The sequence below is a fragment of the Globicephala melas genome, chromosome 17, assembly GCF_963455315.2.
Source record: "Globicephala melas chromosome 17, mGloMel1.2, whole genome shotgun sequence".
Classification (NCBI taxonomy): domain Eukaryota; kingdom Metazoa; phylum Chordata; class Mammalia; order Artiodactyla; family Delphinidae; genus Globicephala; species Globicephala melas.
Window position 1 is genome coordinate 33258881 of NC_083330.1, and position 25609 is coordinate 33284489.

Consider the following 25609-nt stretch of genomic DNA (forward strand, 5'->3'; position numbering starts at 1 on the left):
CTGAAACTATAAAGGTTGCAGTGTAAATAGAAAGAAAAACACTAGCTGAATAGAATACCCAGGCTCTGGTGGCTGACTGATTGACCTGATTGACTAAGGGAGGTATATACATATATATATGTGTATATGTGTGTGTATGTATGTGTGTGTATACGTATGTGTGTGTGTACATATATATGAAGGGAACTGCATTTGTCACCAATTTTTTTCCATGGACGATTTGGTATTGGTAGCAGCAGTAATAGAAAGAGAACTGTCTCTAGGAGAAGCTTATTAGGTAAACAATGATGATTAGTTGGTGCTTAAACCACCCAAACTCTTGATGAATGGCTGCCGAAATAAGAAAAGCAACAGACATTCCAGACCAGACTATGAAGCCTCCTTTAAAAACAAACAATAAGCAAAATAAAGCAAAAACATCTTAGTCATCTATGTTTTGAAGAGGTAATATACTTACATGTTTCAAAATTCAAGAATTACAAGAATGCATAAAAGAGTTTCTCTTCTTCTCCCTGCTCTTCAGCCACTTAATATCCCAACTGTGAGGCAACCCATTTTACCAGTTTGTGAGACCTGCTTTAATTAAATTTATATTTCCTAAGCTGAAACAGGTCTGTATTTGCCTCATGAAATGTAGGTCAACAAGACAGTTATTGAGTAGCACCTTTGCTGGGAAGGTTCCTGGATACTCTGAGAAAGAATTATAGAGAGGGCATGCTAGGGGATATCTTATTGATACTTAATGTACTAATTCCCCCTCCCATGAAGAGTATGATGCATTCTTCCTTCTCTTGTGATCCTATTATTTGTTGGCCACTTTACTACAGTTGGTTTCATTATCCCTACTTTATATATGAGAGCACGAAGGCTCACATAAATTAATAATTTCTATTGGTCATGCCAACAATAAGTGGCAGATTTGGAGTCAGATTTGAATTGCAATTGTGGGACGCTAAAGCCTTTGTTTTTTCCATTCACTGCTTAATCAGAGAAGAAAAATTCTTGAAGTCAGATTTCAGGAAGAATGAGTGGGAAAACAGAAAAAGCCAACACAGTTTAAAACTAGGTTTTTATATTAAAAAAATAAAAATGTAAAACAGCTTTTACAGACATATTACCAAAATTACCCATAACAAATTTCAGTTACAAAACAGTTACACTGTTTACACAAGGTATTTGAACAACCTATCAGACTCACCTATTCATAAGGCGTTGGGAGATTGCTGGGGAAGGTCCTCTCATGGGCAGAAGTCAGGTTACAGAGAATAATTCACCAATCACTAAAATAAGAACATGTTACAGCACATAAACTTAGTTTTCTTTTGTGATCTCAAAGAACAATGCAAACATTATCCACACCAGAGCCCAAGAAGTACATGTATCTGTTATTCCCACTTCATAAGTGAGGACATAAGGCACCCTGTGAGTCAACTGCAGAGCCCAGTCCTATGCTCAGACTACATAAATACAGCTAATGTTAACATTCTAGGAAACAAGTGGAAGAAAAAATGTGATGCAGTAATGCCAGAGTGTTGCACTGGTCCTTATGGCGTCTTTGACGGCAGAATTAATTTCCTACCCGATTTAGTGAAGAATTTTAGATTATGAAATTGTTAATGAGCACGAGAGGGAACTCCCTTCATTTCTTGGCCCCAAATGGCACAAAACTTAGATAAATTAAAATCTTGAGAAACAGCATCCAAAATGGGAGGATCAATCTCCTTTAAAATACCTAAGGAGTCCATCAGTGCTAGATTTCCACATATTTTAATAGTTGATTCTAAAATACATCTACCCTCTCTAATCAACCACCACCCTTCAAAGTTGACTACATACACATAATTTCCCAGTAATCGCTCCACAGAATTCAAGACCCAGGGTAAATATACCCTGTATATCACTAAATCAGGATTATGGTACACAAGAAGCGGGAACAATTTCTAGAGGTGTCTCAAACTTACTGTGAGATCTAGCCCATCCAAGCCTGATAGCAAGAGAGCAAGTAAAAGCCACAGGCAGATGAAAGTCAATACCATTAGCAGGGCTGAAGCTGAGGAATTTATCTGCTGTTGGATACTGACAGCCTCTAGCTAATCAGGCATCTAGCATGATGTATTTTCACTTTAGATATAGGGGGAGGAGAGGAGAATGTTGCAGTCATGGATGTTAACTCACTAAGAATTGAATGCAGGGCCTAGTTAAATTCCTATTGGAAGGAAAATACACAAGACTAGTGACTAGACTCACTGATTAATATATACGGTTGAAAGGTTTTTCTGGAAACAGGAACTAATCTAGCCTTCCCTTGAAATCTGGACATTGCACTAAACTTGGTCCAGGATGGGAGAGACATTCAAAAGTTTGGGTCATTTAACAGCTTTCTGATTTCAGTTTATTGTTAGCAAAAATAATACAAGTTTCCTCTAGAGACAGGCTTCCTTCCCTGTGACGGTAAGAGGAGAAACTAAATTGAGTTTGATATCTAAACTTTCATGCCTACATGTGTAAACCAAAAACAACAAAAAGCCCAAACCAAAACGTCCCAGACTCTACAGCAGTGCTGTTCAATAAAAATATAATGTGAACCACATATACAATTTGAAATTTTCTAATAGCCACTTTTAAAAAAAGTTAATAGCCACCTATGGCTAAGAGCTACCTATTGGGCAGTGCAGCCCTAGAATTCGACTTCAAAAAAGAAAAAAAAAAAGGGAAAAACAAAGCAAACAGAACCCAACTTCAATAAAGAGGACGTTTAGAGTTGGGCTGTGATTGCTGATTTTTGGTGTCTGGAGAAAGGAGGCCCAGGAGTAAGAAAAAAAGGAGAGGGCAGTGAAAAGAAGCGTGATTGCTGCATCTCCAGAGAAGCCTGCTCTCCCCACCATGTTAGCCCAAGCGTTGAACGGCTGCCTAGAGGTGACGAGGTGTGCGGCCGATCCCAAGTGGTCACCGTCGCTTGGGCTTCAGAGCCCGCTTGCCGGGGGTTAGAGCCAGTGGGGTGGGGAACGCAGATTTCGGGGCTCCGCGGTGGAGCCGCCAGGGCGCCCTACCTGTCGAGCAGCGGGCTGTGAATGTGCAGGTGTTTCACGGCCACCCGAACGCGCCAGTCTGCGTGGCGGGCAGAAGACACGGTGCCGGACGCGCCGCGGCTCAGGTAGCGCAAGTCGGCGAGCTTGTGGTACGGGATGGTGGGCAGGGCGCTGCAGATGGCCTCCTCGTTCATGGTAGCGGGTGGCGCGGGCACTCAAGCAGCCGATCGATTCCGGAAGTGCCAGCCGCTCCCGCGGCTCCACCCCCTGCGCGAGCCGGCTCGGCAGGCACTACAGCCTGCCGGACATGAGGTCACGAGGCCGTCCATTCTCCGCGCAGCGCACGCCAAGCCGCTGCTTATCCGGAGCCGGAGCGGACTCTTCTCTTCTAGAGACTGGTCAACTCTGCGGCGGCGGGGCGCACAGGGGAGGAGCTTCCTCTCTCCAACCTGGCCCTCCCAGGCGCTGCCAGCCACCCGAGCCCGCCTTTCGGAGCTCCTCCCTCCCCAGACTTCTCACGCGACGTCAGCGGCGGATGCCGAGGCGGGGATGAGGGCCACTGGCCCGCGATCCTCCCAGCGAGGCTCCGGCCTCGGCCTCAGGCCCGAGATCTCCGCCTTGTGGCGACCAGACGACGTGTGCCACACCGGCGGGGCTCGGGCGGGGGCTTGGGAGTGGGGAAGTGAGCCAGGGGCGCTCAATTTGTCTTCTCTCCCCGCAACCCACAAGGTTGGAAAGGTTTTCTTGTGGGGAAATTTCCTCTCCGCAGCTTCACACTCAGTCAGCGGACCCTCCCACCCAGGAGGAATCTCCCCTGGTCCCATCGGCGCGTCTTCCGGGAGTCGCCAAACACCAGACAGAGGTAGCGGGGTGGGTGTGGCAGCTGCCATTTCCTGCGCGGAAAGCCCTTTGAGGACGTGCGGTGGTGACTTACTAGGGCTCCGCGCTTCTCAGCCCGGTGAATCAGGTAGGGGTGTAGATTCACTTGCTTATCTGGACTCCAGTCTAACCTCACTTGCAACTACTTCAGTCGTGTGGGGGTGGCTGATAAGCCCTGTCAGAGTTTAATCCTGTCTAAACGTTCAGATGTTTAGTTCCCGTTGAGTGCTTCTCTACTAGGGACCTATTTTTCTGACTTTTTTTTTTCTCTCCTGACGTCCATAATTACAGACAGAGATTGAAAAGTAACCTTGAGAGAGTCCCTCCCTTGATTCCAGGTAAGACTGCAAACATTTCTTTCTTATAGATCTGGGAAGAATGCGGTGTTTAATGCCAACCAAAAAAGACTGCAAAGATCTTTTTACCTTAAACAAACACTTTTCTACACCTGAAATGGCTATTTTGCAAAGTGTGGTGCAAATACTATACACAATACCAAGTCCATGCTAGGCATTTAATGAATTCTAAAGCAAAAGTAATAGGGAATGCCTGACTTCAATCAGGGATTTCTGCCTACAGAAAATCAGTGCTTCCTGTATTTTTGTATTGCCTGAAATGAGAGTAGCAGTGTTACATTTTACAATAAATGGAAGCTGTAATGAAAGAGTGTGTTTTAAAATTTGATAATTTAAAATGAAATACTTAGCTTTAAAGATATGGTCTGATAATCTGTGGTTCATTCCTTAATAAGCTTTTTGCTACAAAGAGTGCTCAGAAAACTTTTCCCATTCATTCATTCATTCATCCAGTCAGTTTACAAACAGAATTCTAGAGAAAGAGAACAAAAATTAAGAAGGGAGGAAATGATCAAAATAATAATTCAAGAATTTCTTCCAGGACCAAAAGACAAAGATGTTCATATTTAAAGGACCCACCAGCTACCCACAGTGACTGAAAAAGGACCTATGTTAAAGCACACCATTAAAAAGATCAGAACACTAAGAATAAAGAGAAGATTCTAAAAGTTTTCAGATGGAAGGAGCAGGAATAAACGGATGAGAATTAGAATGGCATTGGGTTTCTCAACAATAACACTTTTATGCTAAAACACTACAGTGAAATTTCAAGTTTTGTAAGACAATAACTTCCAACCTAGAATCCTATAGTCAAACTATCCATCAAGAGTAAGAGTAGAATAAAAACATTTTCACATATACAAGGATGAAAACATTTATTTTCCATCCATCCATCCACCTTTTTTTTTTTTTTAAGGGAAAGTTACTAGAGGATGTGCTCCAACGAAACATGAGAGCAAGACAAGAAAGAGAAAGATGTGGGATCCAGAAAAAAGGACCAGGAGAATGTGACGGGAAATTCCAGGGTGAAAGATATGTGGCAGAATTAGAGAGCAGTCGTTTTCACCAGAGAAGGAAGATGGCAGACTCCAAGAAGAAAGACTGGTTAGTGTAATTGAATTTATTTAGATTACTAATTTTGACTATTTGGGTAGTTATATTGTTAGATGTTTGATAGATCTAATGAAATACGTGATAAAATTCGAGAGAGAACTTAAAAATATAAGCAAGTAGAAAAAGGAAGCAATTATTAATTCCATGAAAGCTAAAAATTAGACAAGAATGGAAACAGCATTTCTCCGACTGTTCTGTGGTGAAAATTTTAAGACTTTTTAGAGCTTCTGAAATACTAGTATATTATAAATCTCGAAGGAGAGAACATGCAGCATAGAGCACTATAAAATTTATGTATATTTTTAATTACATTACTTTAAAATTTTTAAAAATTAGTATTCACACGGTTCAAAATTTAAAAGTGTAACAGACAGATAATTCAATAGAAAATTAGGCAAAACACCTAGATACTTCACACAAGGGTATATCTAAATAGCAAATAGTAAATGCATGTGAAAAGGTGCTCGACCTCATCAGTCATTAGAGAACTGCAAGTTAAAACCACAGTGCAATATCACTACACAAATACAAGAATAATTAAAATTAAAAAGACAGAATATAGCAAGTGTGGGTGAGGTTTTGTAACAATTGGAGCTCTTGCACATTGCTGGTGGGAGTGTCAATTGGTACAATCAATTTTGCAAACTGTATGGCAGTACTATTAAAATTGCAGATATGCAGATCCTCAGCAATTCCTTGCCTAGGTATATGGACATGCATATGCATATACTAGAAAGTTCATAGTAGTGCTATTTATAATAGCTTCAAACTGGAAATTACCCAAATATCCATAAATAGTGGAATGGGTAAATGATTTGTGGCCCATTTTTTTACACAGTGGGATACTAAACAGCAATGATATTGAGCAGTGTGCAATATTGATGAATTGCACAAATACAATACTGAATGAAAAAGCTAGACACAGAAGAGTATACATTTTATGAGTCAATTCCTATTAAGTACAGAAACAAGCAAAACTAGCCTATGCTTTTAGAAATCAGGGTAATGTCTACTCTTGTAGAGTGGTCATAGTGACTAGAAGGGACAGGATGAGGCCTCTGGGGTGATAGAAATGTTCTGTTTCTTGATCTAGGACCTAGACTCTTGGTGCCAGTTGCACGGGTATGTTCAGTTATGAAAATTCTTTGAGGTTACACAATGTGCACTTTTCTGTATATATATATGTTACACTTCAATAAAAGGTTAATAGGTTTAAATACAAAATAAATAATACATGTGGGTGTATATTATGTCTCTTACTTTTATTTAATTAGTATTACAGTATATACCTGTTCACCTTGCTTGTCTTTCACTTAGTAATCTATTTCAGATATCTTTCCATACAAATGCATAAAAAGCTTTCTCAACTTTTTTTTTTTTAAATGATGGATATGCCATAATTTACCCCTCATTGGTGGACACTTAGCTGGTTTCCACATATTTACTGTTACAAATTATGCTGCAATAAGTAATCATTACGTATGTCATTTCATACATGTGTAAGTGTATCCATATATATGCCCTAGAAACTGAACTGCTGGACAAAAGAGTTATGTTCATTTGTAATTTTGGTTTGTATTGTTGAATTGACCTTCACTGAGGTTGTTCCAGTTTTCTTTTTCTGCAGACAAATGAGAGTACTGTTTTTCCACACACCTTCTTTCATTTCTTTTCGAGATAGATAGTATAATATTGATCTGCTGATTCCTGTATTTCAGTGCTTCTAAACTCATTTAAATGCTAAGATTCTTTTTATTGCAGACCTTCTAAATATCTGGCTTCAATTTTTTTATCACAACCTCAAACTTTAGCTTTCATGATAGTTTCACCATTATACAGCTTAAAAAATATGTATTCTTAGTGATATGTACAGTGTTTAATTAATGCCCATAATGAATGGCTGATGACAGGAAACCTAAAGAATACGGATGCTAAACTACATCAACTAAATGAGAAACAAAAAACATGAGAATAATTATGCAAATTAGGCTAAAAAACAAGCCTCACACCTATATGTTGAATTCATCTATTCAAAATTCTATAGAATCATATTAAGTCATATTTTCCATTTACTGAGAATAAAGGTTATTTATATCTGCATGTGCTATTTTAGGGACATGGTAGCTTGAAATGGCATGCTTGAAATCTCTCATAGCCTGTTTTTTTGTTTTGCTTGTTTTTTTTAACTTCAATGCCTTTTATTCCTGTAAGTTCTTTTTATTTATTTATTTTTCTAATTTTTTAAAAAATTAATTTTTATTGGAGTATAGTTGCTTTACAATGTTGTGTTAATTTCTACTGTACAGCAAAGTGAATCAGCTATATGTATACATATAATGTCCATGGACAGAGGAATGGATAAAAAAGATGTGGTATATATATACAATGGAATGTTATTCAGCCATAAAAAGGAATGAAATTGGGTCATTTGTAGAGACGTGGATGGAGCCAGAGACTGTCATAAAGAGTGAAGTAAGTCAGAAAGAGAAAAACAGATATCATATATTAACGTTTATATGTGGAATCTAGAAAAATGGTATAGATGATCTTATTTGCAAAGCAGAAATAGAGACACAGATGTAGAGGACAAACGTATTGACACCAAGGGAGGAAGTGGGGGCGGGTGGGATGAATTGGGAGATTGGGATCGACATATATACACTATTGCTACTATGTATAAAATAGATAACTAATGAGAACCTACTGTATATAGCTCAAGGAACTCTACTCAATGCTCTGTGGTGACCTAAATGGGAAGGAAATCCAAAAAAAGAGGGGATATATCTCATAGTCTTTTAAATTAGAAACAAGACAGAAAAGTTGAAAAATAAACCACTTAAAAAAGTACAAATGCAAGAATTTAAAACATCTCATATTCTAATTTTTTCTATTCTTTGGTCTGAAAGCATCTGGTAACCATTGGGGGAAAATGGGTGAAGGATATGTGGGACCTCTCTGTATTATTTTTACAACTTCCTGTGAGTCTGTTATTATCTCCAAATAAAAAGTTTTAAAAAGTTGTACCTGGGTGTATTAGTTTCCAGGGACTGCCATAACAAAGAACCACAAGAATTATAAAAAGGTATGTAAATGAGAAGTAAGGCTTCCTGATTCTTCAGATCTCCAGTTCACCTTCCCTAAGACAACAAATAAATTTAACAAATATTATGTGCCATAATGCTAGGTGCTGGAAATAGAGGGATAACAAAAGACACGTGGTCTCTGTCCTTAAAATGCTTTTAGTGTTCTAAGGGAGAGAGAACCTAAGCATACAATTACAGTACACACTACATGTGTAACACTGGGTAGGCCCCTTAACCTCTTGGTTTTTTGAAGCCCTCAGTTGTAAAAATGTGAGGGTGCTATGAATTTATATTTGGGGCACGACAAGGTCGAGAAGAGTGTGTCTTTTCCTTTATTCTTCCAAACTGGAATGTCTTCCCTCTCTTGCGCATGGGTCCAAATCTCACTTGTCCTTCAGGCCGACTGCCAAGGAGCCTTCCCTGATTCCCCAGGCCACACAAATCTCTGCCTCTTAGGGTCAGTGCCATACAACCTAGCTGTCTCTTACGTTAATCTTGTCTCTCAAGCCAAACTCAGGATATGGGTCTCTCTTGCCCTCCTGTGGCCCCTGCGGCTGTGCCAGCCCACCGGCACACCCCACGTGGGGTGTCTACTACACTAGGGCATGGGTGGGGAGGCCCAGGGGTGAGGGGCGAGGCAGAGTACCTTTGCCTCTACCCTGTTCTCCTCCACAAAACTGTCCCTCCTCCTCAAGCCTGCCCCTCAAGTCAAAGGTTCCATATATGACCTCACTGGGTAGTGATGCCCTCACAGGCATTCTCAGAGTTTCCATGGCAGCATAACTGTGCAAACGGGCTGCACTCAGAGAAACTTCTCTACCAGTTCTCCACCAGATACCAATCTTTTTGGCTGTCTGTGTGAGAATGTGTGACCGGATAGTGTATGTGTACTCTAACCTGTGCTCTGTTCCCTGGGTGGGCAGTGCAGCAGGTACACCCAGACAGGGCAACTCTACAGGAGGTATGATACACACACAACCTCACCTGGCTGGCACATGTTCCTGTGGGGGTTGCCAACTACGTACAGCTGAGCACTTTCCCAGATGTAAGTAATACCGGTGACCTGGGACGCCTTCAGGGACGCACAGTTCTCACTGCTGAGGACAAGTGAAAGGTCATCCCTGGACAAGTGTGCAGGACGGTTCTGAGCTTTATAAATGTAGCCTTACCCTTTGGGCTACAGGATGCTTCCATTCAGACCCTTTCCTGATTGGCCTCTTAACAAAAGACAAGTGCATTTTTGTTGGCAAATTGTTAATGGAGCGGTTTGAGGAACAGGGCCACTCTTGAACCACACCTTCAAACCCAGGCACCACTGTACTATCATGGAGACATCTATATCGGTCCCCTCAGACACATCCCTTACTGAGTTGCTGAGTACTAGGGGAGAGGGTGTTGCCATATTGATGGGAAGACCGTAAGAACGAAGGGGGGGTGATGAAGTGCTAATGAGGCTGGAGGGCTGAGGAGATGGTGTCCCAGGAGGCTGGGTTGATGTGAGCCTAGACTTGTACCCAGAACCCGGTTCTGAGTCTCCTGATCACTCTGCCTCAGTATTTGTCCTTGTTCTAATCGACATAAAAGTATTAGACAGCTAGAGTTCAGTGTGGTTGAAATAGGCAGTATAAATGGGGCCAAGAAGGGTTGCCAAGGTGGGCAGGGTTCTTAACAAATTTATATTAGATTATTTTTTTCCAAAACTTGAAAGACATTTCCATGAAAGCCTCAGAAGTGACAGACTGCAAGAAATGTTTTCTCTGTTGCGGAAGGGAGAGATGGAGAGGATCATGATTGCAATTACTTTCGGGTTCTACTGTTTTCCCTGGGAACGGTGAAGAGACTTCCTCATCTGCTGCAGCCCTAGGCTCTAGGGATTGCTTTTGCAGCCAGTGTCCCTTCTCTAGGGACTCATAGAGATGATGGGCCAAGGCTGTGTTTTGGACGTCAAGTAGGTTAAAAGGTCTTCAGCCAGAAACTGGGAGAGACATGAGAGAGGGAAATTCTGGCAGGAGACTGTGCACAGCAGAAGTGACTGATCAGTTCTGATTTTCTTTGCAGCAGCAGTGCCTCCCGTTTCTTGTCCTACACCTGGTCACTACCATGTCCTGTACCGCGGGTGTGGAGAAACGCAGTTGGGCTGGCACGGGGAGACATACTGCCTGGTTGGTGGCTACCGGCTCTACGGGGATGTTCCTTTGGCCACGCCAGCTAAGGTAGAAGCAGAGAAGCCAGTCCCCAGACGTGCTCCGAAGAGAAAGCACTCTCTGGAATGGTCGGACGAAGACCTGGGTTGCCCCAGACCCAAAATCCGGCGATTGGAGCTTTCAAGCAGCACAGGAATACAAGGTGCTTTGATTGTCAAGCAGGGTGGCCCAACCTCTGGGCACATCGCCTCTGCAAGAGCCACAGTAAACGAATGTCCCATATTTGCTCTTTCAAGGTCGGCAGCAGGGAGTCCCCTCCTAAAGAAGGTTTTCTCTCATTGCCACACTATCCAAGGTTGCCACAAATGTTCCTTCCTGTGGGCCTCATCAGGCTAAGGGCAGAGTTGTCTCTTTGCTTCTCTGAGTTGCACCATATGGTCTTAGTAACACCTCTTCACCCTGTTGACCATGTTTTTCATGGGGGCTGCTGCTGAGACTTTATCTCATCCTTTCATGGTAGAGAGAGAGAGGATTCTAATGAATTTTACTTCCACGGGAGAGGGGAGTGTTATGATTATGTTGTCATTTTCTATTATGTCCTTTTGTCATGAATTTCTTTTCAATTTCATGTTAAAATGGGCCCACCATTCCCACTTTGTGAGGTCATTCAGCACCCTCGTTTTGCACCTTTAACATCTCTCTCAGTATCACTTGGAAATGTTTGAAATGGCATGAGCTTGTCCTCACATTCCTATCAGCTGTAAATCCGGAGCCCCAACATGAACCTAACCATTGAACAGAACACCTCTCCACTACCTGTGTAACACTGGGTAGGCCCCTTACCCTCTTGGTCTTTTTAAGTCCATAGTTGTAAAAATGTGAAGGTGCTATGAATTTATATTTGGGGCAGCACAAGGTAGAGAAGAGTGTGTCTTTGCTTTTATTCTTCCAAACTGGAATGTCTTCCCTCTCTTCCCCTTGGAAGATGCTCCTTTGGCCACGCCAGCCAAGGTGGAAGCAGAGAAGCCAGTCCCCAGACGTGCTCCGAAGAGAAAGCACTCTCCGGAAATGCCGGACGAAGACCTGGGTTGCTCCAGACCCAAAATCCGGCAATTGTAGCATGGTGCCAGGAGGCGGACCCCACAGAATCTTGCAGGTGAGCCATCCTGAAGAGAAGGCAATGGTTTAAATGCCTAAGGCAGGGAATGCCTCTTCCTGCACTGACACCCCCGCCCCCCGCCCACTGCCCACTGCCACAGATTAGAACCTGCATCTTTTTGTCTGAGCCTTCCCCAGCCAGGATCCTCCTTCTATACTAAATGGCCATAAGCCAGGAGCCTCAGAAACTGAGGTTTGTAATGAGAGTCTGCCCTGAACATCCCAGGGCTGAAGCTGGCCTGGAAGAAACCCTGACGTTCCTCTGCTTAATCCTCAGGGGCCCCTTTGTGAGCTGAAGAAAGAAAAGTCTAGAAAAAACGGATAGCTGCGAGGGGAAGATGGCAGAAGAGTAAGACACGGAGATCACCTTCCTCTCCACAAATACACCAGAAATACATCTACACGTGGAACAACTCCTACAGAACACCTACTGAATGCTGGCAGAAGACCTCAGACCTCCCAAAAGGCAAGAAACTCCCCCACATACCTGGGTAGGGCAAAAGAAAAAAAGAAAAAACAGAGACAAAAGAATAGGGACGGGACCTGCACCAGTGGGAGGGAGCTGTGAAGGAGAAGAGGTTTCCACACACTAGGAAGCCCCTTCGCGGGAGGAGAGTGCGCGTGGCGGAGGGGGGAAGCTTTGGAGCCGTGGAGGAGAGCACAGCCACAGGGGTGCGGAGGGCAAAGCGGAGAGATTCCCGCACAGAGGATAGGTGCCAACTGGCACTCACCAGCCCGAGAGGTTTGTCTGCTCAGCTGCGGGGGTGGGCGGGGCTGCAAGCTGAGGCTCGGGCTTTAGTCAGAGCGCAGGGAGAGGACTGGGGTTGGTGGAGTGAACATAGCCTGAAGGGGTTAGTGCAGCACGGCTAGCCGGGAGGGAGTCCGGGAAAAGATCTGGAGCTGCCGAAGAGGCAAGAGACTTTTTCTTCCCTCTTTGTTTCCTGCTGCGCGAGGAGAGGGGATTGAGAGCGCTGCTTAAAGGAGCTCCAGAGACGGGCGCGAGTCGTGGCTAAAAGCGCGGACCCCAGAGACGGGCATGAGACGCTAAGGCTGCTGCTGCCGCCGCCACCAAGAAGCCTGTGTGCGAGCACAGGTCACTATCCACACCCCGCCTCCGGGGAGCCTGTGCAGCCCGCCACAGCCAGGTTCCCGGGATCCAGGGACAACTTCTCCGGGAGAACGCACGGTGAGCCTCAGGCTGGTGCAAAGTCACGCCAGCCTCTCGCGCCGCAGGCTCGCCCCGCACTCTGTGCCCCTCCCTCCCCCCGGCCTGAGAGAGCCAGAGCCCCCGAATCAGCGGCTCCTTTAACCCCGTCTTGTCTGAGTGAAAAACAGACGCCCTCCAGCGACCTACACGCAGAGGCGGGGCCAAATCCAAACCTGAGCCCCTGGGAGCTGTGAGAACAAAGAAGAAAAAGGGATATCTCTCCCAGCAGCCTCAGAAGCAGCGGATTAAAGCTCCACAATCAACTTGATGTACCCTGCATCTGTGGAATACATGAATAGACAACGAATCATCCCAAATTGAGGAGGTGGACTTTGAGAGCAAGATTTATCATTTTTTCTCCTTTATCTCCTTTTCTGAGTGTGTATGTGTATGCTTCTCTGTGAGATTTTGCCTGTATAGCTTTGCTTCCACCATTTGTCCTAGGGTTCTGTCTGTTTTTTTTCAAAATTTTTTTCTTAATAATTATTTTTATTTTAATAACTTTATTTTATACTACTTTATCGTCTTTCTTTCTTTCTTTCTTTCTTTCTTTCTTTCTTTCTTTCTTTCCTTCCTTCCTTCCTTCGTTCCTTCCCTCATTTAGACAAAGAATCATCCCAAATTGAGGAGGTGGACTTTGAAAGCAAGATTTATGATTTTTTCCCCAGTCCTCTTTTTGTGAGTTTGTAAGTGTACGCTTCTGTATGAGATTTTGTCTGTATAGCTCTGTTTCCGCCATTTATCCAAAGGTTCTATGCGTTCGTTTTTTTTTCTTAATAAGTAGTTTTTAATTTAATAACTTTATTATATTTTACTTTACTTTATTTTACTTTATCTTCTTTCTTTCTTTCCTTCTTCCTTCCCTCCTCCCTTCCTTCCCTCCTCTCTTCCTTCCTTCCTTCCTCCCACCATCCCTCCCTCCCTCCATTCTTTTTTCTTTTTTTTCTTTCTTTCTTTCTTTCCTTCTTTCCTTCTTTTCTTCTTTCTTTCTTCCTTCCTTAAATTAAATTCAATATAGATATTTAAATTTAAGGTAAAATTAAATTATAATTTGAAATTATATGTGGAGTTTTATTTCCTTAAGAATATTTTGGAAATTTCTACTCCTATTTTAACTTATATTTTCAGAGAAGGTATTTGGTCCAAATGAAGAATATCTTCAATTATTGTTCTTCTATTGCAAGCAAAAAAGGATTTATACTTCTTTTCATGAAATATGGTTGTTTGACAACAGAAGAATAAATATTTTATATTTTTAGAAACAACAGTCAGGCTACTGATATTCTTAATGAGTTTTAATAAATCTGAATGCTTCTTATCATCTACTCTTTAGCTGGTACCTGAGGAGTTGTATACCTCCAGGAAGATATGTGCTCCAGACCCGTAAATATGCAGTTCACAGAGCGCACCACCAGAGGACAATAATGAAGTAAAATCTTGAAACCATGTAGTGAAAATAGTGGGAGTTTAAATAAAAGCAACATTTCACAGTATGCTTTTCTGACCAATGTTATATCTAATACCCTAATGGATTATATGTACATGGATACTGAAAAGTCAGCAGCACACTTCACTGGTCAATTTCTATGATAAGGGGAACGGAATTTGAGTGTAGAAAAACAGTATACTTACATCTTAAAATTCCACCCCTACAGAATCTACTCACTATTGAAAACTGGTAAGAATAATAGCTTTCTGTGTCTCAGTGACCAGTTAACATTTTCAAGAGTAGAATTTATCTTCCTATGATGCTCAAATACACAGGAAAAATGCATATCTAGGACAATGGATAAACTCTATATGACATGAAAAAATAGTTATTCAAATGGAAAAAGTATAAGATCTACAAGGCACAGTTTTATATGCATTAGTGTGGATATATACATAAAGAAGCTCTAAGAAACATAAAAATCACTTCCAGGAAGTAATTTTAGGTAGAAGAGAATTAACATGGATGAGGAAGAAAAGAGAGTTGGTTTTAAAATAGTTTCATTGACTTGTTTTTTTTGTTTGTTTATTTATTTGTTTTATTTATTTGGTCTTTGGAATATAAGAAAACAGTGGCTTTCAGATCAGTATCCCAGTGGAACAAAGGGACCGAGGTCTATCCTGGAGCCCAGCCATTGTTTGACTATCTTGTAATAATACTGGTGAAATACAACCAAACCATTTGAACTATAAGCATCCTCTCTGACAATAAACTTAAGACACCAACATTATATATTAAAGAAAGTAAAGAGAGAATACTGTTTTCTTTAGAGAGAAAATACAGATCCTGGATCAAATCAATAATGTCAGCAAACCTCATGGGTATAAAATATTCTGCTGTCTATCATTTAGAACATGCCTCTAGAGGAGGGAAACTGGGTGATAATTTCCCCAGATTTTATATTTAATTCAAATATTTTAGATAAGAGGCATCTCTAGTAAAACATTGTATTATTGATTCTTTCCAATATGATAGCTCAGAGGAGTTCCTCTTTCCTTCTCAAATACATATGGGGAAATGGAGGTGGGTGTGGGTTATAGGAAGTATCTAAATAGAGCATAATAATCAACAGTTTGTTTTTTAAAAATAGAAATTTCTATTCAAATTGTTTCCAGAGACAGAAACACACAGAGACAATTCCATGTGACAACAGTGAAAGAGACCAGAGTGATGCAGCTGCAAATCAAACAACTGCCAACACCAGTGATTGATGGCCACCACCAGAATCTGGTTAAGACAAAGAAGGATCCTCCCCTTGAGGCATCAGAAAGAACATGGCCCTCTCAACATTTTGAGTTTGAACTTCTGGCCTCTAGAGCTGTGATAAAATAAATTTCTGTTCTTTTAAGCTAACAAGTTTGTGGTATCTTGTTATGGTAGCCCTAGAGATGACAGTATTTGATTCCTGAGCTGGCAACTGTATTTTGACTATGTAATGACTATTCCAAGATAATCAACAGACACAAAGATAAAGGCAAAACTGAGACTAAGCCCAGTTCTTTTTATTCCCAGAATAATAAATGATTTTTTAATTAATTTAGATCTCTTTGTCTAACCCCTCTGCTTTTCAGAAGAGTATGTGGGACCAATCAAGTATTCATATGTTATACTTTCATTTTAATTCATCTCAAATTATTTCTAATTCCCCTTATGAGTTCTTACTTGACCCATGAATTATTTAGGAATATATTCTTTAATTTCCATTTGTGATTTTCAACAAATTTCTTTCTGTTAACGATTTCTTATTGCATTCTGTTGTCATCTGAGAGCACTCTTTGTATTGTTTATGTCCTTTAAAATGTACTGAAATTTGTTTTATGGCCTAGCATATAGTATATCCATGTGCATTTGAAAAGAATGTATATTCTGATGCTGTTGGGTGGAATGTTTTATAGATGGCTGTTACGTCTACTTGATTGATAATGCTGTTCAAGGTTTTTATTTTCTTGTTGATTTTCTGTCTGTTCTGCTATTGAAAGAAGGGTATTAAAGTATCCAACTATTATTGTAGAACTGTCTGTTTCACTTTTCTGTTGTGTCGATTTTGCTTCATTGTATGTTGAAGTCCTGTTGTTAGGAGCATATAAGTTTATAATTATTATGCATTCTAGATGGAATAATCACTTTATCATTTTAAAATGTCTTTGTCTCTAGTAAAAATTTTCGTCTTAAAATATAATTTTTTTTCTGATATTTTCTTAGCCACTCCAGTTTTGTTGTTGTTGTTTTGTTTTGTTTTTACTGTTATGGTATATCTATTCCAACCCTTTTACCCTTCAGCTATATATTTTCTTTTTTTTTTTTTGTAACATCTTTATTGGGGTATAATTGCTTTACAAAGGTGTGTTAGTTTCCGCTTTATAACAAAGTGAATCAGTTACACACATACATATGTTCCCATATCTCTTCCCGCTTGCGTCTCCCTCCCTCCCACCCTCCCTATCCCACCACTCCAGGCGGTCACAAAGCACCGAGCTGATATCCCCTGTGCTATGTGGCTGCTTCCCACTAGCTATCTACCTTACGTTTGTTAGTGTATATATGTCTATGCCTCTCTCCTGCTTTGTCACAGATCACCCTTCCCCCTCCCCATATCCTCAAGTCCGTTCTCCAGTAGATCTGTATCTTTATTCCTGTCTTACCCATAGGTTCTTCATGACATTTTTTTTCTTAAATTCCATATATATGTGTTAGCATATGGTATTTGTCTTTCTCTTTCTGACTTACTTCACTCTGTATGACAGGCTCTAGGTCTATCCACCTCATTACAAATAGCTCAATTTCGTTTCTTTTTATGGCTGAGTAATGTTCCATTGTATATATGTGCCACATCTTCTTTATCCATTCTTTCGATGATGGGCACTTAGGCTATTTCCATCTTCGGCCTATTGTAAATAGGCCTGCAATGAACATTTTGGTACATGACTCTTTTTGAATTTTGGTTTTCTCAGGGTATATGCCCAGTAGTGGGATTGCTGGGTCATATGGTAGTTCTATTTGTAGTTTTTTAAGGAACCTCCATACTGTTCTCCGTAGTGGCTGAACCAATTCACATTCCCACCAGCAGTGCAAGAGTGTTCCCTTTTCTCCACACCCTCTCCAGCATTTATTGTTTCTAGATTTTTGATGATGGCCATTCTGACTGGTGTGAGATGATATCTCATTGTCGTTTTGATTTGCATTTCTCTAATGATTAATGATGTTGAGCATTCTTTCATGTGTTTGTTGGCAGTCTGTATATTTTCTTTGGAGAAATGTCTATTTAGATCTTCTGCCCATTTTTGGATTGGCTTGTTTTCTTTTTTTGTTATTGAGCTGCATGTGCTGCTTGTAAATTTTGGAAATTAATCCTTTGTCAGTTGCTTCATTTGCAAATATTTTCTCCCATTCTGAAGGTTGTCTTATGGTCTTTTTTATAGTTTCCTTTGCTGTGCAAAAGCTTTGAAGTTTCATTAGGTCCCATTTGTTTTTTTTTGTTTGTTTGTTTTTATTTCCATTTCTCTAGGAGGTGGGTCAAAAAGGATCTTGCTGTGATTTATGTCATAGAGTGTTCTGCCTATGTTTTCCTCTAAGAGTTTCATAGTTTCTGGGCTTACATGTAGGTCTTTAATCCATTTTGAGCCTATTTTTGTGTATGCTGTTAGGGAGTGACCTAATCTCATACTTCTACATGTACCTGTCCAGTTTTCCCAGCACCACTTATTGAAGAGGCTGTCCTTTCTCCACTGTACATTCCTGCCTCCTTTATCAAAGGTAATGTGACCATATGTGCTTGTGTTTATCTCTGGACTTTCTATCCTGTTCCATTGATCTATCTTTCTGTTTTTGTGCCAGTACCATACTGTCTTGATTACTGTAGCTGTGTTGTATAGTCTGAAGTCAGGGAGCCTGATTCCTCCAGCTCCGTGTTTCGTTCTCAAGATTGCTTTGGGTATTCGGGGTCTTTTGTGTTTCCATACAAATTGTGAAATTTTTTGTTCTAGTTCTGTGAAAAATACCAGTGGTAGTTTGATAGGGATTGCATTGAATCTGTAGATTTCTTTGGGTAGTAGTAGAGTCATTTTCACAATGTTGATTCTTCCAATCCATGAACATGGTATATTTCTCCATCTATTTGTATCATCTTTAATTTCTTTCCTCAGTGTCTTATAATTTTCTCCATACAGGTATTATGTCTCCTTAGGTAGGTTTATTCCTAGATATTTTATTCTTTTTGTTGTAATGGTCAATGGGAGTGTTTTCTTGATTTCACTTTCAGATGTTTCTTCATTAGTGTATAGGAATGCCAGAGATTTCTGTGCATTAATTTTGTATCCTGCAACTTTACCAAATTCATTGATTAGTTCTAGTAGTTTTCTGGTAGCATCTTTAGGATTCTCTATGTACAGTATCATGTCATCTACAAACAGTGATAGCTTTATTTCTTCTTTTCCGATTTGGATTCCTTTTATTTCCTTTTCTTCTCTGATTGCTGTGGCTAAAACTTCCAAAACTATATTGAGTAAGAGTGGTGACAGTGTGCAACCTTGTCTTGTTTCTGATCTTAGTGGAAATGGTTTCAGTTTTTCACCATTGAGGATGATGTTGGCTGTGGGTTTGTCATGTATGGCCTTTATTATGTTGAGGCAAGTTCCCTCTATGCCTACTTTCTGCAGAGTTTTTATTATAAATGGGTGTTGAATTTTTTCAAAAGCTTTCTCTGCATGTATTGAAATGATCATATGGTTTTTCTCCTTCAATTTGTTATTATGGTTTATCACATTGATAGATTTGCATATATTGAAGAATCCTTGCATTCCTGGAATAAACCCCACTTGATCATGGTGTATGATCCTTTGAATGTGTTGTCGGATTGTGTTTGCTAGTATTTTGTTGAGGATTTGTGCATCTATGATCATCAGTGATATTGGCCTGTAGTTTTCTTTCTTTGTGACATCCTTGTCTGGTATTGGAATCAAGGTGATGGTGGCCTCGTAGAATGAATTTGGGAGTGTTCCTCCCTCTGCTATATTTTGGAAGAGTTTGAGAAGGATAGGTGTTAGCTCTTCTCTAAATGTTTGATAGAATTCGCCTGTGAAGCCGTGTGGTCCTGGGCTTTTGTTTGTTGGAAGGTTTTTTTTTTTTTTTTTTTTTGTGGTACGCAGGCCTCTCACTGTTGTGGCCTCTCCCGTTGCAGAGAACAGGCTCTGGACATGCAGGCTCAGCGGCCATGGCTCATGGGCACAGCCGCTCCGCACCATGTGGGATTCTCCCGTATCGGGGCACGAACCCGTGTCCCGTGCAGTGGCAGGTGGACTCTCAACCACTGCGCCACCTGGGAAGCCCCGTTGGAAGATTTTTAATCACAGTTTCAATATCAGTGCTTGTGATTTGTCTGTTCATATTTTCTATTTCTTCCTGATTCAGTCTTGGCAGGTTGTGCATTCCTAAGAATTTGTCCATTTCTTCCAGATTGTCCATTTTGTAGATTACTACTTGCTTGTAGTAATCTCTCATGATCTTTTTTATTTCTGCCGTGTCAGTTGTTACTTCTCCTTTTTCATTTTTAATTGTATTGATTTGAGTCTTCTCCCTTTTTTTCTTGATGAGTCTGGTTAATGGTTTATCAATTTTGTTTATCTTCTCAAAGAACCCGCTTTTAGTTTTATTGATCTTTGCTATCGTTTCCTTCATTTCTTTTTCATTTATTTCTGATCTGATTTTTATTATTTCTTTCCTTCTGCTAACTTTGTTAGTTTTTTGTTCTTCTTTCTCTAATTGCTTTAGGTGCAAGTTTAGGTTGTTTATTCGAGACGTTTCCTGTTTCTTAAGGTGGGCTTGTATTGCTATAAACTTCCCTCTTAGAAGTGCTTTTGCTGCATCCCATAGGTTTTGGGACATCGTGTCTGCATTGGCAGTTTTCTCTAGGTATTTTTTGATTTCCTCTTTGATTTCTTCAGTGACCACTTCGTAATTAAGTCATGTATTGTTTAGCCTCCATGTGTTTGTGTCTTTTACAGATATTTTCCTGTAATTGATATCTAGTCTCATGGTGTTGTGGTCGGAAAAGATACTTGATACAACTTCAATTTCCTTAAATTTACCAAGGCTTGATTTGTGACCTAAGATATGATCTATCTTGGAGAATGTTCCATGAGTACTTGAGAAAAATGTGTATTCTGTTGGTTTTGGATTGAATGTCCTATAAATATCAATTAAGTCCATCTTGTTTAATGTATCATTTAAAGCTTGTGTTTCCTTATTTATTTTTATTTTGGATGATCTGTCCATTGGTGAAAGTGGGGTGTTAAAGTCCCCTACTCTGAATGTGTTACTGTCGATTTCCCCTTTTATGGCTGTTAGTATTTGCCTTATGTATTGAGGTGCTCCTATGTTGGATGCATAAATATTTACAATTGTTATATCTTCTTCTTGGATCGATCTTGATCATTATGTAGTGTCCTTCTTTTTCTCTTCTAATAGTCTTTATTTTAAAGTCTATTTTGTCTGATATGAGAATTGCTACTCCAGCTTTCTTTTGGTTTCCATTTGCATGGAATATCTTTTTCCATCCCCTTACTTTCAGTCTGTATGTGTCTCTAGGTCTGAAGTTGGTATATTGTAGACAGCATATATATGGGTCTTGTTTTTGTATCCATTCAGCCAATCTGTGTCGTTTGGTGGGAGCATTTAGTCCATGTTAATTTAAGGCAATTATCGATATGTATGTTCCTATTCCCATTTTCTAAATTGTTTTGGGTTCGTTATTATAGGTCTTTTCCTTCTCCTCTGCTTCTTGCCTAGAGAAGTTCCTTTAGCATTTGTTGTAAAGTTGGTTTGGTGGTGCTGAACTCTCTCAGCTTTTGCTTGTCTGTAAAGGTTTTAATTTCTCCATCAAATCTGAATGAGATCCTTGCTGGGTAGAGTAATCTTGGTTGCAGGTTTTTCTCCTTCATCACTTTCATTATGTCCTGCCACTCCCTTCTGTCTTGTAGAGTTTCTGCTGAGAGATCAGCTTTTAACCTTATGGGGATTCCCTTGTGTGTTATTTGTTGTTTTTCCCTTGCTGCTTTTAATATGTTTTCTTTGAATTTAATTTTTGACAGTTTGATTAATATGTGTCCTGCCGTACTTCTCCTTGGATTTATCCTGTATGGGACCCTCTGATTATGGGACTTGATTAACTATTTCCTTTCCTATATTAGGGAAGTTTTCAACTATAATCTCTTCAAATATTTTCTCAGTCCCATTCTTTTTCTCTTCTTCTTCTGGAACCCCTATAATTCGAGTGTTGGTGCGTTTAATATTGTCCCAGGGGTGTCTGAGACTGTCCTCAGTTCTTTTCATTCTTTTCTCTTTATTCTGCTCTGCAGTAGTTATTTCCACTATTTTATCTTCCAGGTCACTTATCCGTTCTTCTGCCTCAGTTATTCTGCTATTGATCCTATCTAGAGTGTTTTTCATTTCATTTATTGTGTTGTTCATTTTTGTTTGTTTCATGTTTAGTTCCTCTAGGTCCTTGTTAAATATTTCTTGCATTTTGTCTATTCTATTTCCAAGGTTTTGGATCATCTTTACTGTCATTATTCTGAATACATTTTCAGGTAGACTGCCTACTTCCTCTTCATTTGTTAACTCTGGTGGGTTTTTGTCTTGCTCCTTCATCTGCTGTGTGTTTTTCTGTCTTCTCATTCTGCTTATCTTATTGTGTTTCGGGTCTTCTTTTTGCAGGCTGCATGTTCTTAGTTCCCGTTGTTTTTGGTGTCTGTCCCCAGTGGCTAAAGTAGTTTCAGTGGGTTGTGTAGGTTTCCTAGTGGAGGGGACTAGTGCCTGTGTTCTGGTGGATGAGGCTGGATCTTGTCTTTCTGGTGGGCAGGTCCACATCTGGTGGTGTGTTTTGGCGTGTCTGTGGACTCATTATTATTTGAGGCAGCCTCTGTGCTAATGGGTGGGGTTGTGTTCCTGTCTTGCTAGTTGTTTGGCATAGAATGTCCAGCACTATAGCTTGGTAGTCATTGAGTGAAGCTGGGTGCTGGTGTTCAGATGGAGATCTCTGGGAGATTTTTGCCATGTGATATTATGTGGAGCTGGGAGGTCTCTTGTGGACCAGTGTCCTGAAGTTGGCTCTCCCACCTCAGAGGCACAGCACTGACTCCTGGCTGCAGCTCCAAGAGCCTTTCATCCACACAGCTCACAAGAAAAGGGAGAAAAATTAGAAAGAAAGAATTAGTAGCAGTACAAAGAAAGGAGGGAAGGAGGGAGGGAGGAAGGAAGGAAGGAAGGAAGGAAGAAAAAAGAAAGGAAAAGATAAGGTAAAATGAAATAAAATAACATAAAATATAATAAAGTTATTAAAATAAAAAAAATTATTAAGAGAGAAAAAAAACGGACGGATAGAACCCTAGGAGAAATGGTGGAAGCAAAGCTATACAGACAAAATCTCACACGGAAGCATACACATACAAACTCACAAAAAGAGGAAAAGTGGAAAAAATCATAAATCATGCTCTCAAAGTCCACCTCCTGAATTTGGGATGATTGGTTGTCTAAAGGAGGGAAGGAAGGAAACAAAGAATGAAGATAAAGTAAAGTAAAATAAAGTTATTAAAATAAAAAGTTATTATTAAGAAAAAAATTTTTTAAAAACGCAGACTTATAGAACCCTAGGACAAATGGTGGAAGCAAAGCTATACAGGCAAAATCTCACAGAGAAGCATACACATCCACACTCAGAAAAAGAGGTAAAGGAGAAAAAATGATAAATCTTGCTCTCAAAGTCCACCTCCTCAATTTGGGATGATTCGTTGTCTATTCATATATTCCACAGATGCAGGGTACATCAAGTTGATTGTGGAGCTTTAATCCGCTGCTTCTGAGGCTGCTGGGAGAGATATCCCTTTCTCTTCTTTGTTCTCACAGCTCCCAGGGGCTCAGGTTTGGATTTGGCCCCGCCTCTGCGTGTAGGTCGCTGGAGGGCGTCTGTTTTTCACTCAGACAAGACGGGGTTAAAGAAGCCGCTGATTCGGGGGCTCTGGCTCTCTCAGGCCGGGGGGAGGGAGGGGCACGGAGTGCGGGGCGAGCCTGCGGCGCGAGAGGCTGGCGTGACTTTGCACCAGCCTGAGGCTCACCGTGCGTTCTCCCGGGGAAGTTGTCCCTGGATCCCGGGAACCTGGCAGTGGCGGGCTGCACAGGCTCCGCGGAGGCGGGGTGTGGATAGTGACCTGTGCTCGCACACAGGCTTCTTGGTGGCGGCAGCAGCAGCCTTAGCGTCTCATGCCCGTCTCTGGGGTCCGCGCTTTTAGCCACGACTCACGCCCGTCTCTGGAGCTCCTTTAAGCAGCGCTCTTAATCCCCTCTCCTCGCGCAGCAGGAAACAAAGAGGGAAGAAAAAGTCTCTTGCCTCTTCGGCAGCTCCAGATCTTTCCCCGGACTCCCTCCCGGCTAGCCGTGGTGCACTAACCCCTTCAGGCTACGTTCACGCCACCAACCCCAGTCCTCTCCCTGCGCTCCGACTAAAGCCCGATCCTCAGCTTGCAGCCCCGCCCGCCCCCGCGGCTGAGCAGACAAACCTCTCGGGCTGGTGAGTGCCAGTTGGCACCTATCCTCAGGGGCTTAGTTACTCCACGGCATGTGGGATCTTCCCGGACCAGGGCTCGAACCCGTGTTCCCTGCACTGGCAGGAAGATTCTTAACCACTGCACCACCAGGGAAGTCCCTAAAGCAATTATTTTTTTAACTCTATGGCTTTAAATAATCCTTGGCTCTGAAATTCCCTGTACCCCTGAGCTACGTAACCACAGGCCCCTCTGCCCTAAATCCTTTTCTTACACTTTGTAGCTTTTTAAGCAACGCCCCTCTTTAGGAAGACATAATCCCTTCTCTGTAGAAAACATGAAAGACCTGAACAAATCAAGATCTCTCCATGGAGAATTCAGCTAGTCCTGTGCTTAGCTCCGAACAAGGAAATCCATGTCTACACCAAGCACGCCATTACCCGGACTAATGCCTGACTTGAATAACAAGCAAATTATTGTGCTTTTAATTGTACCCCGCTCGGTCACAAAGCACGTGTGAGAGAGGAATGTGCCCAGCTTCTCCAGGAGAAACAGGTCAGGCCTCTAATCCTCCTTTTCTGTCACCTTCCCCTCCCCCTTTCCAATCCTTTCTCTTCTCAGCAGAGCAGAGGGAAAAAAAAGAGACAGCTAAATTATGTTTAAAATGGAAGCGTCTAAAAGAAGAAAAACGGCGGTCAGTACTGACTTGGGAGAGGATGCATTATCTATCCACAGCCTCTGCAGTGTGGCCCATTTGAGGACAATCAGTGTTCCAACCGGCTTGCTGGAGGGCGATATCTGCGAGCCTAAACCAGGCTTTCTCAGCCTCAGCACGACTGCTGGGTGGGGTTGGATGCTTCTTTGCTGTGGGCCTGTCCTGTGATGGAAGGACTTTTAGCCTCGCGTAAGCTGTGACCATCCAAAGTGTCCCAAGACACTTTCAAATGTCTCCTGGGTGCAAAATTGCCCCTGGTGGAGAACCACAGCCCCAAGCCCTTCCATATTGGGATGTACTTGCTCTCTCTCCCATTCTCTCCCCCGCCCATACACAAAACCCAAGAAAATCATGGTTCCTGTGTTAAAACTGGGGAGATCAACGTGCTCTTCATGTAGGTAGAATGAGTGGAAAGGAAAAAGACACTGACTTGTGTGTAGTCAGGGGACAGAGTGGGAACCCCCTCAACGCCAAGACTGAAAAGAGTCTTAGGATGTGGGTGTGTTTCTGGCTCCCTCTGGGAAGTGGCAATGCCCCTGGTTGAACAAGCCAACTTTCGAACGCCTCTACCCTGTGCACTTTGGAATCGGGCTTGCTGTGGGCGAGATGAGGAGTGATGGCGAGGCTGCAGAGATGAAGGCGTCTATGAAGGTGCTGACTGTCTCCTCCCACACTACCTGGGACAGGGGAGAACTACCCAGCTTCGGAGAGATACCCATTGCTCAGACAATGACGATCCTGTCTTGGACCTAAACATCGGGATGAAAGAGGGCTACTGACAAGACAGACGTTGTGCAAGCATGGGGTTGCACTTTCATTACAGACATTGAGGCAAACATTTCACTCCTGGTGATATAAGGCCTCCCCTATTTTTAGGAACTTACAAGAAGCATTATTGCTTGT

At 41.6% G+C, this 25609-nt stretch overlaps 1 protein-coding gene and 1 long non-coding RNA gene across 2 annotated transcripts; both read left to right on the forward strand.

Moving 5' to 3' along the window:
- Positions 1-3221: 3221 nt before the first annotated feature.
- Positions 3222-14234, forward strand: LOC115843367 (uncharacterized). The gene is made up of 7 exons (XM_070043989.1): positions 3222-3996; positions 4200-4246; positions 5181-5368; positions 7684-7849; positions 10519-10806; positions 11590-11760; positions 12040-14234. The coding sequence occupies exons 1-2, from the start codon at positions 3222-3224 to the stop codon at positions 4208-4210; spliced, it is 786 nt and encodes a 261-aa protein (XP_069900090.1). The 3' UTR covers positions 4211-4246; positions 5181-5368; positions 7684-7849; positions 10519-10806; positions 11590-11760; positions 12040-14234.
- Positions 14235-14474: 240 nt separating this feature from the next.
- LOC138842404 (uncharacterized) lies at positions 14475-15948 on the forward strand. The gene is made up of 2 exons (XR_011376883.1): positions 14475-14647; positions 15574-15948. It is a non-coding gene; the product is annotated as an uncharacterized lncRNA (long non-coding RNA).
- Positions 15949-25609: the final 9661 nt, after the last annotated feature.